Consider the following 18,478-nt stretch of genomic DNA (forward strand, 5'->3'; position numbering starts at 1 on the left):
GGGACATTTTAGTAAAATGTGTGCAGACATCATCAGGCAATAACATGTCAAATAAAAAAAAAAGTTTTAAAACTTGAACAAGCTTCATTCTGTGGCAGTATTGTCAGCTCAAAGCCCTAAAATGTGTCATTTTGGTTGCATTTTGGCAAATGGCACGGTAAAGTTAATCTCGTTTCATGGACAGGAACGGGGTCAGTGTATCTTTTGGTAATTCGATTTTCCTTTCACAAACGGATATTAAAAAACAATGATTTTCGTTTTAAAATACAAAAAATAATATTGAAATACAAGACGTTTTTCTTTATCGGGGTCAAAAAGAGATGAACTAAACTTAAAAAAACGGGTTGATTTTCATTTTCTATTTCGAGAAACAAAAAATAAAATCGCAAAAAGACAGAATAAAAAAAACGCCCGTTTTTTTCATATTCCGCGACCGGAAGTTGCCATTTACAAAGTAAGAGCGCGTATGAGGACGGTGCTGTGTATGAGAGAAAAAGAGAATGGCAACTTGTATTTTACGTCTTCTATTTCAATATTAATTTTTGTGTATTCGAAAACAAAAATCAAATAACCACACATTTTTTGTTTTTTAATATCCGTTTGTGAAAGGAAAATCAAATGACCGAAAGATACCTAGACCCTGACCGAACAGACACTGTAATGCAGCCCAATACAATAATACAGCTTAAAAGTTGAGAGTCATTACTCTGACATAGTCCAAACAAAAACAAGGAAATTAAATGCATAGGGGGGTATTTCTTTGGTAACTAATATGCCATAGTCATTTGCATATAAACAGTATGTGTAACTGCTCCTCCCAACGGCCAGAGGGCGCTGCAGGCTGCACAACCGCCAATAAAACAGCAACGAAGAAGAGGAAGAGGAAGAACAGCCCGCGGAAATCAAACAACTTTCAAAGAAGAAGAAGAAGAAGAGATGAAACAACATGGAGCCTGAAGTTAACAACAACAACAAGAAGAGTTTAACAGCTGATGAGAGTCCAGATGAAGAAGTCAGCTTCTCCCGTGTCACAGCGGTAGCTACTGGCTGGATGTTGGACTTTATGTTCGTTAGTCTGTGTCGGCGCTTCAAGGAAGGAAAGTTTGAGGAGTTCAATGAAACGCTGTCAACTTTACAGGGTGAGTTAACTCCTTTAACTGTTGTTAACCTGTGACGTCAACGGTTAGTCTTCACTAGAAACAGTCACTGAGGAAACACAAACACTGTTGGACTAATGTAGAAATGAATAATGTGAGAGAACAGTGGTGCTTATGGAGCAAGGAAAGATTAAATCACCAATAGCTCCCATGCTAAAAGTCTGGGTGCTCCTCTCAAATGCCCCCGAGTAGAAACAATAACCTACAGTAATGTGTGAGTTCCTACAGCTACAACAACATAACTCTATTAATCATTTAAAAACCATGATGATCAAATTAACATAGTTAATTGATATCTGCAGTGGGATTTGCCATATCAGTAATGAGGAGGGGAAACAGTTGATTTTGTTACTACAGAATAGGGATTGACCGATATGTTTTTTTCAGGACCGATACCGATTATTAGTAATCAAGGAGACCGATAACCGATATTTTGAACCGATATACATTTGCAGTAAAAATTTAAATCTTGGTGTCAATAATGGGAATAACACAAAACTTCATTGAAATGCATTAAAGCATATGTTTAATTAAAAGAGATCTTTTCAACATTATCTTAAAACAAAAAGTGCAGGGAGATCCCAGCTTCTTATAAAGTTAACTGAAAATTGTAATAAATAAAGAAACAATATCTCTCTGAAGTTTTATAAAGTGTAAAAATAAAATAAAACTAGCAAAACTTGAATTTGTGCTGAAGTTTGAGTCTCAATTCAGCAGCAGCAGACTGTGGTGCAGAAAGCAGAGTTGCTCAGCCTGTTCTCCAGTGAGACGGCTTCTGTTCCTCCTATAAACTAGAATACTTCATGACCAATGATTACTAGAACTGGATATGTCCAATAGCAATAGAAGTGACTATTCAACTCTATGCAGTGTCTGTATGGATTAACACAGGCCTTATATGCACAGGTCGATCCCTACTACAGAGACACCATCTTCATATCTTTGTAATTTTTCTGAAGACCTAGTGTTTAACACTGTTTTCCTTTGCCTTTGTAGCCATTTGTGAGGAAGGAGACCATGATGAGAAAACGATCATATGTGCCTTCCTTGCAAGAGTCATGCATGGAAAGCAATTAGGTAAGTTCTGTCCAACACAACAAACTTTCCACCATGGATGTATTCTACTATTCCACCATTGGCAACACGTCACTTCACAAGACTTCAGAACGAGACTTCTCCTTGAGCGAGACTCTTTCCATAATGTCAGACACTTATAATAACAATCAGAGCCTGTCATGGCAAAAACAAGCACTTTTAATGGTAATTTAAAGTGCTTGCAGCTTGCCCCAATAGCACGATATTGCATCCAGTGAGCAGCTGCCGTCTACAGCGCTCTCCCTCAATACTGGACCAATTTCAGAAATTGTTGTTCCTATTAGTCAGTTAGACATAAAAACATGGGAAAATAGGGTTGAAAAATACCCCAAAGTTACTTTTCAAAGCTCACATAAAAATGCGTAGATATCAGAGACATGGAGTCGATGTTTTGATGACATCGTTTGCTATAACAACTGTACTACCAGAAAAGTAACTTGAAGCTGAAATTCATGTTTTTAAAGTGTGCCCACTGTTTTTCCCCAGATGTCCAGTTTGAAGACGATAACCGTGTGATGCCTCTGATGTCTGCCGCCAAATTATGGTCAAAACTAGAGCACACTGTGGCAGACGAAAGTCTGTTCAAAAACATCACCATTCTTTTGCTTGTCCAGGTAATCACACAAATTATTTGGGGATGTGTATGTACGCAAGATTTGAGAATGTCCAGACATGGCTTTAAATGTGTCCCGGTGTGATTGAAGGAATTCTGGAGAATGCTACGGTCTGCTCACCTGACCCTGTCAGATGGTTTGTTTCACAGAACCATCTGATAAGCCGTTGAAAGGACAGGCACTTTCAAAAAAATACTTGGCAGGTGATTGGATGAACCATCTGTCAATCAAATTAACACTGCTGTACTTTACACAGTCAATGCCATACTTTGCTCTTCTTTCATTGAAGAAATACTCTCCAGTTGTGATGTAACTGATGCTATTGCAGCATCTAACCTCTTCAGGAGCCCCCGTTGTTGTTTAGGACAAACAGTCGCCTCTCCGTGTCGTCTCATGCTATGGTCTCACCGAGTCTCACATACCTAAGCCACGCCTGCCAGTAGCTCCTCACAGGACACTGATTGATCCGTTGTCTGGCGAGCCGGACACAAACGTATTAATTAGAGCCTGACAAGATGGATTTCCGTGTGACATTTGATCCCACGATTCTCGCGTAATCCTATGACATTGCAATAATCTAGCTGCAATGTAAGGTTAACAGTCTGCTGCCTTTAATGGATATATATCACCAGTTCAAGGAATACACCAGGTTAAAGTCCCTATGTCACACCCCGCTTTGTCCGTATTTTGTTTAAGCGTCTGATATATTTGCCCTGTTGTTCCCAGTCTGTGTCTGTATGCTTGGAGAAAGGCCAAAGATCTTCTGCCTCCTCTGCCCTCAAGTGGTTTGAGAAGAATGACTTCCCAAAGGTCTGTATGTTTATTACTGTCTCTTTTCTTTTCAAAAGCACATGGTCAATGCTGTAATACCTGGTGGCGTAGAGTGATTGATTTTAATGCTTAACAACTAACATTTTTCAACAGAAATTGATAGTTAAGTTGACGACAATAGTGACCGAGGGGGAAACTTACCACCCGTTCCTCATGAGCTTCAGCTTCAGCCGCCTGCTGGAGACGATCAACTCTTACTTGGACGCCTACTTGGAGAAGAATCCCTCCGACTATATTCTCAAGGTACAGGACCTGAGCTAGTATGTCGTAGGTCATATCCTACAAATCAAAATGACACACGGTCATCCTTTCCAAGTTCAGCCTAGTTCATACAATGTATAGACAAGTTATGTGTTTCAACAGTCGAGACTGAGATATTTGGACACTGAAAATGGGTGAGAAATGATTGACAAGAGCTGTTCAGCTTAGTTTAACATGACCTTTGAAAATTGGTTGTGCAGAAAGTCAAAGTCTCAGGCTGTTACTTGGAAAATTGTTTTCCCAGGGTAGGATTTATTCCGTCTATTCATGATGAGAGTAAACATGTATATACAGCTGGCCCTGCACGACTAATGCCAGTGTAAAGTACGGCTGAAAAATAAGGAATGAGAGTAGCTGCGCAATAAATCACTCCGTCTTGCTGCAAGACATCGACTGAGACGATTAGTCCCCTCCTTGATCACAAATGAAAAATATAGTTTGAGTGCTGCTGTATTTGATGCTTGAACGTTTCACGCCAATATATCTTAAATTGTAACTTCCAACACCTGTCCTTTTGATCCAAACAAGTGTGAACAGAATTGTCAGTTTTTTGCCGCTCAGCCGTTTGTGAGATGTCTTCAGTTACACGTGATTTAATTGGCCAATACATCAGGTGTCCAGTGTTTCGCTCCAGCTAACGGCAAAGTTTAACAAACCGCAGTCAATACATTTATTTGATCTTGTGTGCAGGCCTGCTCAGCTACGCTCTTGTCCTTCTGAGTAATGTGCGCTTTGACCAACTGAAGGTGCTGATGTGACATTATCAGTCATAGTTAATTGACAATTTGTCATCAAATTAATTGGAAGGACAAACTGCAACAAACAGCAGAGTCCTTCTCAGGGTCCAAAAGCTTAAAACATGATTTACAAGGAGGCCGCTGACTAAGGTTAAACTTAGAAGGGTATTGTATTGACATGCCTCATTAGTTTTGCTTTCTCTTTATAGCAATAGTTAAAGGATTAGTTCACCCGCAAAACGATCATTTGTAATTACTCACCCCGTGTTACCTTGACTTCTTTTAGAAAAGTTTGTTTTTCTCGCCCGCCTTCACGGCAAACAAAGAATTAAAAAACAGAGAGAAGTCTTGATGTATTGGCGTAAAGGGAGGCCGCGTTTAACAACAGCAAAACTATATTAAAACGTTTGTTTACAACTCATGCAGTATAATCCAAGTCTCATGTATGCAGTCGTATGATCACTACTTCCCAAACGCATGCATCTTATCTATATAAAACACTTAGACATAAACAGTCTCACGCTGGCACAGCTGCGCGAGTCCGATGTGTTTTAAATATAGTAAGGTTTTAAAGAAATGTATGTGTTTGGGAAGTAGTGAGCATACGACTGAATACATGAGACGTAGATTCTACTGCACAAGTTATGTAAGAGTTTGTAATCGGATGTTTTAGTTGATATAGTTTTGTTGTTAAACGCAGCCACTATTCATTTAAATTCATCAAGACTTTTCTCCGTTTTTTGATTCTTTGTTTGCTGTGGAGGCAAAGTTTTCCTCAAGAGTTCAAGGTAACATAGGGTGAGTATGGGTAGATATACAAATGGTCATTTTGTGGGTGAACTATTCCTTTAAGCCTGGAAGTTAATTGTTTTGGAAGAGCATTAAAAGGTAATATTCAGTAACATCATTTATGGTTTTTGTCTGCCTCTGTCTTCATCTATCAGGCAGCCACAAAGATGGCGCAGTCGTCAGAGAACATTGAGGATCTGGAGGATGAGGTGACACAGGATGGCTCTCTGTCACAAGAAGTCAAGAAAACAACAGAGGACAGAAAGTAGGAAATAACCTTTAAAAGCCCCAGTTGTGTTTATGAAGTATGATCTATTTCTGCTCTGTATTGAACAATATACTGAACATTTATGTCTCAACAGGGACAAGAACAAGGCTGTAAGTTTGAGGTTAGTAGAGTGTTGAAATGCGTATTTTGCTCTCTGTTTGGATAAAGGTGAATTCAGTAAGCTGTGGGGTTACAAATAATTTCATCACACCGTGTGGCACTTCCACAGAACAAAACGGAAACTACTGTCAACTGAGATTCCAGATGAATGGCAAACTGATTCAAGCAAAAAGCCTTTTGTCTCGGTCAAAAGAATGTCCAAGATTGGTAAGTTGTATTTTTCCTGTGTTTGATATTTCTGTTACAAACTAAATATAACAATACTTTAATTCTCTATAAAAAAAAATTCTAGGAATACATTCACCACATTATATTTCATACACATTTCTGAGCGTGAACAAAAAGCTAAAGAGAATGTTAAACCTCTCACCATCAGAGTTATCTGGGGTGACATCTGGGACGTCAGTGGACACCACGATGATGCAAAAAGCAAGAAAACGACCTCAGGTAAATTGAACCACACAGCTCATTTATGTCCAGTTATTTAATCTCAAATCAAGTGAATATATTAAGCATCTCTCAAATGCTTTTTTTAGAAATGGACATACCAGCTGGACCAATACCTCAAGATTGGAGTTAAACGTCACGGCCAGGGGAAGTGGTCTCACATGTTAATGGATTTTGATTTTGAGGGACGCACCGGCACCATGCTCAAAGACCGCTGGAGAGTCCTAACGAAGGCAAATAAAGTAGGCTGAGGAGGGGAAGTGCCTCAATAACTTATATATTGTAGTAATTGTAAATACATTTTGCCTTATATCAGCCCATAGCTTAATTGCTGAAGATGTTTGTGTTATTGGTGTGTGGCTGCTGTTTTGTTTGCACCAAGAAAATATACCACTAGAGGGCAATGAACACAATAATTAATTGGGATATACGCATTGCCTTCTATGATAGGATACATTTAGTAGTAGTGCCCCTTTAACTTGTACAATGTAGCAGTTCACCTGTTGCTGAAACATGGGATTAGCTACCCCACTCATTTATTCCCCTTTCAGCCCATTGGTTAAACTTCTGAAACTGATCCTTTATGTTGTGGGTGTGTTGTGCTTTTTTTTTTGCACCCAAGAAATGTAATGCCACCAGAGGGCGCTCAATGCAGAATGATGAACTAGGCTGTTTGTGTTGCCTCTATGAGGGGGAACATTTTATGTTTGTTTTTTTTTGTTTTTTTCTTAAACAAAAAAAATCAGGTCACAAATGTAACATTGTAAAATATTTTGTATAATTTTAAGTTAAACATTTTTGCCAGAAAATTGTAAGAAATGAATACAACAGTTGCTTGTTACAATAAAAATATGCAAAATGAACTTTGATAGGTGCTTAATGTGGACTAAAAAAAAGGTGAAATACTGTACAAGTTACATTGTGTGCTGCAAAGTTACACAGAATAGACATGTGCATGGTGACTGCAGTGAGTTGAACATGCATTTTATATCAGTGTGTGTAGCATATTTATTAGAGACATAATTGCATTGCACCACCGTTGAGTCTTTTTTTAGTGTTGAAAGCCTGCAGTATTGAAGCGTCTGATCTGATCACAGTATTTCAGTCCCACTGTTGAAGGGGAGCTTGGCTGCGAAATGTTATTGTGGACACCAGATCAGAGAAAGTTCTGTGGTGCTGTGTTTGGATCAGATGAAGACGAAGCTGTGTTGTGGTGGACAGTTGCACTGCTGGGTTTTCTCGATCTTCTTCCATGTCCCGCTGCACTGATGGTTCCCCACCGCCTGCCAGTGGAGCAAAGCTTCTCTGCAACAACAGTCACAGCCCATAAGGTTTATGGTTTTCACACTACCACGTGCGTAGTTTCACACATCTACATCTATTTTCACTTGATTTTAAATGTTACAGTAATTTGGGGTTGATACAACGGCAAAAATGTGATCAATTTAAGATGCTCTTTTATCAAATCGTCAGTAATCACGCACACACACACATATATAAAGGTTCATACTTGTCTGATTCCAGACCGTCTCCTTGGCAGCTGCCACTATTGTTTCGCATGGCGGGAGGTTCACATGCCACACACACTTTAAAGCCTTCTGTTATGTAGCGCATCCAGTGTGTGTGTGGCCGGTTCTCCACCGTACAGTGGGGTGTCCGGGACTCCAGTGTGAATTCCACACAGAACCTGAGGGGAGTAGGGGCAAGGTCACAAGGGTCACACAGTCATTCCTGGGATATTAGACCAATGAATTAAGACAGAGCACCAAAGTAAATGCGCACAATAGGAGGACATCATCACCCAGTTGGTGACTGGCACAGGGATAGTTTGCTTCACCAGTCAATGCAGTAATGACACAATAAATCAGCCAATGTCCCTGGAAGCTGCACACAACAACTCACCTTCTGTCATCTAGGCCTTTTGTGCATGTGCTTTTCATGCAACAGTCCTTATTAAAGTATGAGTTGTGGGCAGTCTCTCAGCTATATTTAATGGTTCGTAGACAGACATCCAGGTGAGCAAACACCTACTGGTAGCTCACGCACACAGGGGGAAAGGTTGGGCTGTTATCTGTTTTTTTCAAAATGGTTCGGGTTACACTGCATAATGCTAAAATGAAGTTAACACCTGGCAGCATTCGTGAACTTTTCAACTCTTGAATTTAAAGATACCTGAGGTTGTGTGCAGTTTCAGAGTAGTATGATATGAAACCTACCCGGGTTGTAGGGGATTTCCATAGTGGTCATGCCTGGGCCTTCCCTTGCCAAACTCCATGCTGGTGATGAATGCTGGACCTGATAAGAGAAACAAATTCAGTATTCTAATAGTAAGTTTAGCACATTTAAAGGTACAGTGTGTAGGATTTGGCAGCATAGTGGTGTGGTTGCAGATTGCAATCAACAGGGTACCCCTGCGCCGATTCCTCCCTTTCGAGATTGCCATGACGTGAGCCACCGAGTGCAAAACTGTGGTAACACCGTTCGCCTCGCTCAGAGGCCATCCTTACAATAATAACACTACTTTAGGGGCAATAGAAGTGAGACGGGGGCTGGCGGTACCACAGTTTTGCACTCTGCGGCTCACGTTAACGCAGTTTTACAAGTGTGTCGGAGAACTACAGTGGCCTTCAGGTAACATAAAAACGTGAAATTCTCTCTCTAGTGCCAGTGTTTGGTTTGTCCGTTCTGTGCTACCCTAGAAACATGACGTATGTAGATATGAAGGGCTCATTCTAAGGTAACAAGAACACAAAGATCTTTAGTTTCAGGCGAATATACACTTATGAAAATATAGTTGAGAATATTATATTTCATTTCTGCTAATAGATCTCCCGAAATGTTACACACTGTTCTTTTAAGGTACAAAGTCAAGGGGAAAAATGCATTTAAGATCACATAAAAGCAGTATTGCCGATATAGAGTAGTAAAAGAATGGCAACATCATGTATTTGTGTACCTGAGTTGAGTCCACAGTGACCGCCCTGGTGGTCTCTGTACTCCCTGCAGCCGCTTCGTTGCTCCAGGCTGGGACAGGGCTCTCCGCTGTGAGTGGGCTGCTGCTCTATGTGACGGACACGGACCCGCACAGAGGGCTGGCAGGGCTTGGCGCAGCCGCTCCAAAAGCTCCAGTCGCTCACAGCGCAGTCCAGAGCTGGATTTTGGCACCCACATTGTGGGAGAAACATTATTACAGGATATCCTCTGTGCAAGCAAACAATCAGCCTGCGATGAAACTCACAGATGTTGGACCTAACACTGATTCCTTAAGCTCACAGTGTGTGCAGAGGTGACACTTTTGAATCACAGCAAAACCTTGCAGCGTTCTTGCAGACTGCATAATTCTAATTTTCCCGTGATAAATATCCAGGAAATAACTTTAAATCAATGAAGCATTGATTGTGGCTTGTAGAATTAGTTTGTCCTGCTCCACTACAAGTGGTTTTGAGAGCATGCCAAGTGAGCAACCCATTCAATCACCAAGTCCTGTGATTTTTCTTTTCAGTCGCGCTCGACGATCAAGCTTTGATGCATTAAGCATGCAGATTTAGTCTCTACCGGCCTATAACACATATTAGGTACGCTCGGCTTGTTTGACTGGAACTGTAATTTGCAACGACTGATTGACAGAATCACATTCTTCAAATATTTGTACTAATTCCATTATGTGGGCCAGTCCACTGAAATGAGGTTAGACACAGCTGCCTGGGTTAGTTGGTGAACTGATTATTGCCTTTTTGTGATGTAGCAGCCGTGACACATGCTGCAGAAGAAAAACAACATTATTTTTAGTGCACTGCATAAGTTAGAAGGTGGAGAAAAACTATTACAAAGCAAGGCATTCTGCCATGGATGAATTTGGAACATATCCACCCCTGCCAGCTGTCATCACAGATGCAGTATGTGATAAGCAAGCCCACGTACTGACAATAATCTTTCTTCTCTACCTATCTTTATCGCCTGTTCGATAATCTATCTTTAGCAAGGGTTCGGGTTATCTCGTGCGACAGGTTATCTCCTGCGGGTATCGCATAGTTAAGGTATGTGCATGAAAACAAAACCTCCACTTGTGATTGCTTCACACTGAGAGCGGCTCCCTTCCATTCATCCCTCACCTGGGCACTCTGTGAAGTAGTCGAAGCAGCAGTCCTTGGTCCTGACGCAGCTCTCGTCGCAGTAGCATGTCCCATACACGCGGTCCATCCTCCAGTCGGTGGTCAGACAGCTCAAGTCTCTGCCCCGGCAGCATTTTCCTGAACAACCCCCAGACACCATCTTTCCCAGAGTGGAAACCAACAGCAGCAAACAGGCAAACTCCACAGAGGATCCCATCCTGAGGGGGGTCAGGTCAGCCTCTTAGTTTCCCCAATATACAACTTACCACTCTCTTTTTCTTAATATTTTTTACTCTGCTGTCACACTCATGGCCGTTGAGAGGTTGGAATACCAGCCCGGCCCAACCCAGCCGAGACTGCTTTGCCACAGGAGCCCTTGTGACCTGGAATTCCTGTGTCCGTCTCCTGTGTCCAGCCCCTCTGTTTCCCTCCAGAAACAGGCCTGCGGAGCAACCTACAGCACAGAACGACCCATTCCAGCTCTGATCAGACTCCCATGTCTCTCATATTGTGTGTGTGTGTGTGTGTTCTCTCCCTCAGAGCTGGTGTCTCTCTCTCTCTGTGTTCCCAGCTGAGCACCTCCCTCCACTCGATCGCACACGGGAGGAGACAATGAGGGCAAGGGAGGGGTGAGTGCTTTTGCCTCCTACTTTTGTTCTCTCTCTTTTGCCTCTTTCTCACCTGTCTTATTGTTGTTTACCCTTATTCATTCTTACCCTCTCCCTGCAGATTTACAGTGACCCCGATGCCAGTCTGGCCCAGCCACTCTGTGCCAACCCAGACCTCCGAGTCCCAAAAGAAAGGGAGGAATGTGAGCAGTTGGCAGGTCTCCAGACAATTGTGCCAGGGGGCCCGCTGAGCGTTGTAAAGCCACCCTTTGGTTCTCACCTCTCTCCCTTTTTCTCATTCTCTTTCAGGTTACTGTAATCCACCAGAAATCCCAGACTTCTTTGTTATACTTTGTACCTTTATTTGATCAGTTGATTGAGTTATCTGGTATTTTGTTTAGCTTTTGACATTTTGGGAAATGGGCTTATTTGCTTTCTTGCCACAAGTTCAATACCTGACATATCTGTACGCTAAATATGAAGCTACAGCCAGTAGCCGGTAAACTTAGCTTAGCATAAAGACTGAGGGAAACGGTGAGCTTGGTTCTGTCCAAATTTGTTAAAATCTGCCTAACAGCACTTCTTAAATCTGCAGTCGGTCACTTTGAGTAAATATGATAAAAAGTTATTTTTAGAAAACTGTCACTATATCCTGACAGTACTGCATGAGACAGGTAACCAATCACAGCCGAGCTGGTGCCGGCCAGTCCCTGGGCAGCTGGCGAACTCCGGTCAAACTAGGCAGCGCTGATCAAATATGAATCAATATTTTCTTACTGTAATGCCTATTTCTCACCTAAAATGTTTTCAGAAACAACTTGTAGTGTACTGTTTAGCTGTAAAATTAGAAAGTTTGTTCGAACCAAAACCAAGCACCGCCCACTGGCCGGATTTTGCGAGTTTCGCAAGCGGTGATTGGCAGCTGCTCAGAGACTCCTCGGCTCTGATTGGTTGTTTTTCCTCCGGACTGTGAAATCTTGCAAATGCCATTATGAGCACAAGAGGACACTGAGGAACATTCATTTTTTTGCACAACAGTCAGGATATAGTCACAGTTTTATAAAAATAACTTTTTTAAAACATATTTTCTCAAAGTTACCAACTGCAGCTTTAAGTTCACTAATTAATATATTATATATCATTTGTTTAATCCCTACAAAAAACAAAGTGTAAAAGCAAAATCATGTTGGTTTGCAATCTCACGTTGACAAGATTCCAGGAAGTGACTGCATTTGGCCAATAAATAGTCCAACACATAACCCCACTTCAGTTTTTATATGGATTGAACAAATGAGATATACATGTTTTAGCTTTATACATAGCTTTAAACATTTTTTTAACATGGGGCCAGAGCCAGGCTACCTGTTCCCCCCCTGTTTCTAGTCTTTATGCTAATCTAAGATAACCGTCTCCTGGCTGCAGCTTCCTACTCCTCGTACAAGCATGAGAGTGGTATTGATCTTCTCATTTAATTCTTGGCAAGAAAGCGAATAAGAGTGTTTCCCAAAATGTCTAACTATTTATTTAAGGAACCCAAGAGATAGTATGCATACAACAGGTGAATTTGTTCAGTTTCAGTCAGTTGCAGGGCTGTGAATCAGTGAGCTAGAGCTCCAGCGTACATGACATTATTTGCACACCAGGGTGTGGCCTTGATTTATAACTTTTGACATATTAATTTCATATACTGTAATTCTGGCGAGGCATGTCTCTGACAATTTTATCATTAGGATGATTGATCAACACAAGTATTAGATTTGCTGCTCGGAATGATATTAAGACACGCTTAATGGAGATATATTTTTAGGCCGACTGTTATTCATGTGGTGCAATAAGACATTTTTCAGATTACTGCAAAAACCCAATGTTCAAAAGCAAGCTTTCTTTCATGTATATTAATTTTAGGAGAAAAATAGACCTATAATTTAGCAGGGCTCAGGCAAAAAGCATTTCTCGTGTTATGTTTGCTCAAGGAGCCTGAATGTCTGAGGATGTTGTGAACTCCAGAAGGTCAGCTTTTATTTGAGCAGTTCCTCATCCATCTCATGGGAAACAAATGAGGCCTCTGCAGGGAGCATTAGCAGGGGATGAGGCCTCCCTATGCCTACTGCTAAAGAAGGAGCAGATATGTATGTAATAATCTGGATACTTTGTCTCTGCAGTCTTGAAAAACAGCTTGCCGAGAGCAGAGGGGGGTCCGTTTGGGTCCTTTGATTCTTCTTCTCGCCATAAGCAGGTAGGTCAAGCGACAGTAATACCCTTCATCTTCACCATAATCATCAGCAGCAGAATCACTGAGGAGCATGTGTCTAAATCGGTGTATATTAAAGTTTGAGGGGGTTGAACCCAGACTTTATGGAGGATGGAACCTGCCAAAATCAAAAATAAATAAATAAATGACTTATTAATTAAAATATAGCAAAAATAATATTAAACATAAATGTTGCCATTAATTAATTGATAAACGGTGACATAAATTGATGTTCCTGTTTTAATTTGTTTCTTTATTTATATATTTATTTGTAATAATTCCCTTATTTATTTACTCTTGTTTAATTTTCCCTTTTTATTTTTGTAAATATTTTCCTCAATTTATACATTTGTTTATTTTTGTATTTATTTTGTATTTATTTTAGATTTTTTTTCTGTGTGTCGTGGGGTTAGAGTGCATAGATCGACTATATGCTTGCTAGCTAGCTGCTGCCTGACTCCATGATGACACATGTTGAGTGACAGCGCCCTCCTTTACATAATGAGGCAGAAATGCATAAAGAAATGTGTAAAGAAAAGGATACAGAAATAAATATGTTTGGGGAAATAAATAAAGGGTGAAATGCAAAAAAGGGAAAATCGTGCATAAATAAATAAATAAATGCATAAATCCATAAGCAGACATACACATTTAAAAAAATATATAAAATAAATTTGAAAAAATGCAAAAATAAATAAATAAAAAATAAATGCAAAAATAAACAAATATATTTATAAATTAATAAATATAAATACATAATAAAAGGGGAAATTAAACAGAAGAGTAAATAAATAAGGGAAATAATACAAAGATAATTAAATAAAGAAGCAAATTAAAACAGATATATTAATTTATGTTACATGTTATCAATAATTAATGGCTACATTCATTTGTAATATTATATTTGCTACATTTAATGACATATTTATTTATTGAGTCATTTATTTATTTATTTAGATTTTGGCAGGATCCATCCTCCATACCGACTGGCCTCCGACGTAAAAGTATTTAATCTAAACATATTAAATATGACATATTTCCAGATGATAGATAAGCCTTGTAAAGTCTTGTTACATAATTTCTCTTAAACATTTAAAACAGCTTTTTCTAAATGGTTTTGTAAATGTTTGTCCCATAGGGTGTTGCTCACACACACACACACACACACACACACGCACACACACACATTGCATTTTCAGTGCTGATTTGATCTGTCCACTGGTGCAAGATTTAACAGCTGCATCAGTTTGCTATGGCTCCAGCATGTTGGAAGGGCACATCAAAGCCTGTGTGTTTTACATCTGACAGGCCCCCAACCCTGGACCTCCTGCCCTTACTGTGCACTTGTCAGAGACAATCAGCCTTCCTACAGTAACACACCCTGCTTGGAGTTTTCTTAGTGTGAGAGAGTAGAGAGAGAGAGGAAAGGAGATTAATCCCATGTTGGCTGTCTTGAGTTGTCTGCAGATGGTGAACTGTGTGTGTTTACGGTCTTCAAACTCTGTCACAAGCTGCCATGTCAGAGGCTGAACTCATGGCAATCACACGACTAAGCTCATTTAGCAAATACAAGAGATAGTGACAGACACGGAGAGATTCGATTTTAGTTAGGATTCAAAGTGTGCGTGCCACCACTTCTTGTGCTGGGTGTCAAGGAAACAGCAGGGTGAATCCTAGCTCCATCACGCCTAGGTGGGGAATGCAAACTGTGGCTGTCCCCATGGTAACCGCTGACCTGGGTTGCTATAGTTTCAAAACCGCTATTGACAAATGCTAGAATAGAATTCACCTTTCCGTCTCGCCACCTGTTGTAAAGATACGCTGATGATAACACCCTGTACCTCACATAACCACAATCAGTTGTTTTGTGTGAATTACAATAGCTCAAGAAGCTTCTATATTTTGACATTAACTAATGGTAATGCAAAAATGTGGTACATGGTAGTACATTATTTTTGAGTTGTCATTTTTCTTCATCTTCATAATGATGTTCAAAATCCAATATATAACCCAAACTGTGACCTCAATGCAAAAAAACTAAAAACATGACCCCGGAAATATTTAACCTTGAACAAATATTTAATTAAAGATCAATAATAATTAGTTTGAGTTTGTTTCCTCCTGATGAGTGCAGTCAGTTTCTGTCCCATGAATGGAAACCTTTGTCCACTGTCCTCTAAATTTACTGCTCAGCTGTCTCCGACTTCCTCCCTCCATCTGAGTATGTGTAACTGAGTTTCAGTACTTTGTTTGTGTACTGCATTTGAGGAACTCTTTTATCTTATTTCTTGTGAATGGTGTACCTTGGCTACGACACACGCAGTAAGACGCATGAGTCATTATTTAAAGAGTTGAGAAGCTGGATGTTTGACTTGGCTTGTGTCATCAGAACGCAGTCTTCAGGCTGAGGGTCGATCTAGGAAAACAGATAAGTGAGGGATAAAGCTGAACAGGTTACAAGTTACCTCAAAGAATACAGAGAATAGTGTAAGAAAAAAAAGTACATATTTACATGTACCTGGTCTGTATCTGAGGATTACAACTTACATCATGACCCTGAGTGAGGCTCTTGCTCTTCACAGCGCGCTTACATGAGCATCTATTTGACGAGCCATCTAGTACATCCCACTAATGATGCTCCATTAATTACAGGTCATTACAGTTTGATAGTTTATGCATGATAACACGCTTCTCTGGGACCACAGCAGCAGAGAGGACTGATGACACCCTGGCAACAGCTCTGCAGGCAGGCTGGTTGGCCTTGGTGCAGATATTGATGAAAGTTTTTTTTTTCCTGCCCGGACCTGACATCACTGGTAATTGTCCCCTCATCAGTCAGCTATCCTGGCATGTAGTCACATATGTGTGTAAATCAATGCGGACATTAGAAGCATGGGCAGGTGGATGAGGCAAGATGTGAAGGTGCGCTGTGGGACTGACCCCTACCTCTGAGAGAGATGAGGCTTCAAGTAATAGTAATGACTATGAGAGAGGGTGCATCTATCACTGTGGATTCCATAAATCATACTGTGAAATGTCAGAGAGCAATGGAAAGGTTAAGCCCCTGGACTTGTGCATGTGTGTATGTGTGTGTTGCTCTGCCAAGGGCAGAAATATCACGAAAGCTATACATCAACTGGCACTGAAAATCATGTTTACAGAATTTCCCAGTCACTCTTTTGAATTGCATATTGCTGGCAAATCTCATTCACCTGGCAATAACAGATACTTTTGAGGTTAAAAAAAAACCTCAACTGGCAGCTGTAAAAACTTGTATGCAAACATTCTTATGATAAAACATTATCTTGCTTTTTTACTATCTTGAGGTTCTAGACAGCGAACGCAGGCAAAGAAACTAGTGAATGTTTGCGGCACAATAAGCCCCGTTGCCATAGATTTTACAAGTGATGGCAAAGACAAAGATTTGACCTCCGAGTGCACCCACTTGAATACACAGACACGCAGGTTACTATGAGACCAGGACCTGTTGACACATGTCGCTTGTTTGCTCTCTCGTTTATTTTTGATCACTGTGTAACTATCTTTTAGGACCTTTTAACAAGCTTCTTTAGAGCCCAAACTGGTTTCACAACAGAGGAAGCATCAATCGGCGAGTTATGGCCTTTATGGAGCAAGAATTTTTATTGGTTGGTCTGGAGGTCTTTTATGTTAATTTCTTCGTAAATAGAAGATATGATGCTGTGGGTATGTGAGAGATAACTCACCTGATTGTCACGGCTGTGGGCGTTCGGTACCGCCGCACATGGCACCCTCATAGTTATTCGCTTTTGAATACCTATAATGTAAACCCATCCGCAGCAACAGTAAAACTCCGAGAAAGTGCACCAGGTGTGTGGTGACCGCTGTTCGTGTCCCCTACGTCACGCTACAATCAGCTGTTCATTCACTGTACAAACGTAGTAGTTTTAAGCCCAATCATATATTTATTTCCTAAACCTAACTATAGTGGTTTTGTTGCCTAATCCTAAAGTGACGTCGAGGGTAACTATAATGGGTTTTGATGCCGAAAATAAAGTGACGCCAAAGGACGTGACGCCAAAGGACGTGACAAAGCGGCGGTATTAAATGTGTCAAATACTGTTGTGACTAGGTCTACAAAACTGATGAGAAAATAGTGAAAAAGTGTCCATCACCTTTTCCTAGAACTCAAGGTGACGCCATCAAATGTCTTGTTTTGTCTGACCAACAGTTTAAAACCCAGAAATATTCAGTTTACTAAAATGTAAGACTAGGAAAAGCACAAACACTCACATTTGAGAAGCTGAAACCCTAAAATCCGAACCAAAACAGTAAAGTTACGGGCGGAAAAAAACAAAACCTCAATATATTACTCATTTGACCCATCGTTGTTCTAAAGATATTGATTATAGCTGCTTTAACTTTAATGCAATGGCACCTTAAACGGCAAACATTAAAGCACTGAACTTTGTCCCCAGACGTAAGCTGGCTCTTTCCCTCTCATACTGACCCAAATATATTTAGGGCATTTTGGATTTGAGTTATAATTTGGCAGACAGGCTACATTCTCTGATCCCTGCTGATAGAGTCAACTGGCACAATATCAAGTCAGGTGTAACAGTAACACAACCTGGCTTTTCTTCACTGGGGACATACCGTCTACTCTCACCTAATTGCTTTCTGATAGAAAATCCTACATTAATAATACTATATGACATTAAGATTTTGGTAGCAAATATAAGCAAAGACGTTTTATTAACCATTTAAAAAAATATCTGAACCTTGAATGTCCGTTTGAGGCATGGTAAAACAATTTAACATTTTTGAACCAACAGAGTACTGTACTCTTCGTCTGGCACTGTCCTGGTTTAGAGTCTTGTGGAACTACAGTGAAACGATAAACCACTTGTGGGCAGGCCCCAGTACAGCTCTTATTAAAGACCTGTTTGTTCCAGGTCATTTTGTTTCACTACACTTGAAAGGGACGGTAAAAACCCTGCAAGAAGAGGGAGACCCGGCCTCCGTTTGAGCGTGAATACAACCCCTTCACTTGAATAAGGGGATGGCTCTGAGTTTCTAGGTCACTGTGTATCCCTGAAATGCACACCTCACTATCCACAGGGAGGGAAGGAGGAACACAAACAGAGCCCAACATTTGACAACATCACATTTGTATTAAATAGGGAGCTTAGGGATATAGTGGAATTAA

The 18,478-nt window shown here is 40.5% G+C and overlaps 2 protein-coding genes across 2 annotated transcripts; one reads left to right on the top strand and one right to left on the bottom strand.

The window, feature by feature from the left end:
- Positions 1 to 877: 877 nt before the first annotated feature.
- Positions 878 to 7,178, top strand: terf1 (telomeric repeat binding factor (NIMA-interacting) 1). Its single transcript, XM_074621788.1, has 10 exons — positions 878 to 1,139; positions 2,154 to 2,234; positions 2,739 to 2,866; positions 3,593 to 3,676; positions 3,791 to 3,940; positions 5,640 to 5,749; positions 5,847 to 5,873; positions 5,982 to 6,079; positions 6,249 to 6,319; positions 6,409 to 7,178. Exons 1-10 carry the CDS (start codon positions 947 to 949, stop codon positions 6,568 to 6,570), a joined length of 1,104 nt encoding a protein of 367 aa, XP_074477889.1. The 5' UTR covers positions 878 to 946; the 3' UTR covers positions 6,571 to 7,178.
- Positions 7,076 to 10,938, bottom strand: sbspon (somatomedin B and thrombospondin type 1 domain containing). Its single transcript, XM_074621789.1, has 5 exons — positions 10,432 to 10,938; positions 9,276 to 9,470; positions 8,536 to 8,614; positions 7,830 to 8,006; positions 7,076 to 7,624 (listed from the first exon to the last, which is right to left on the bottom strand). Exons 1-5 carry the CDS (start codon positions 10,646 to 10,648, stop codon positions 7,507 to 7,509), a joined length of 786 nt encoding a protein of 261 aa, XP_074477890.1. The 5' UTR covers positions 10,649 to 10,938; the 3' UTR covers positions 7,076 to 7,506.
- Positions 10,939 to 18,478: the final 7,540 nt, after the last annotated feature.

This window comes from Sebastes fasciatus, chromosome 21, assembly GCF_043250625.1.
Source record: "Sebastes fasciatus isolate fSebFas1 chromosome 21, fSebFas1.pri, whole genome shotgun sequence".
Lineage (NCBI taxonomy): Eukaryota > Metazoa > Chordata > Actinopteri > Perciformes > Sebastidae > Sebastes > Sebastes fasciatus.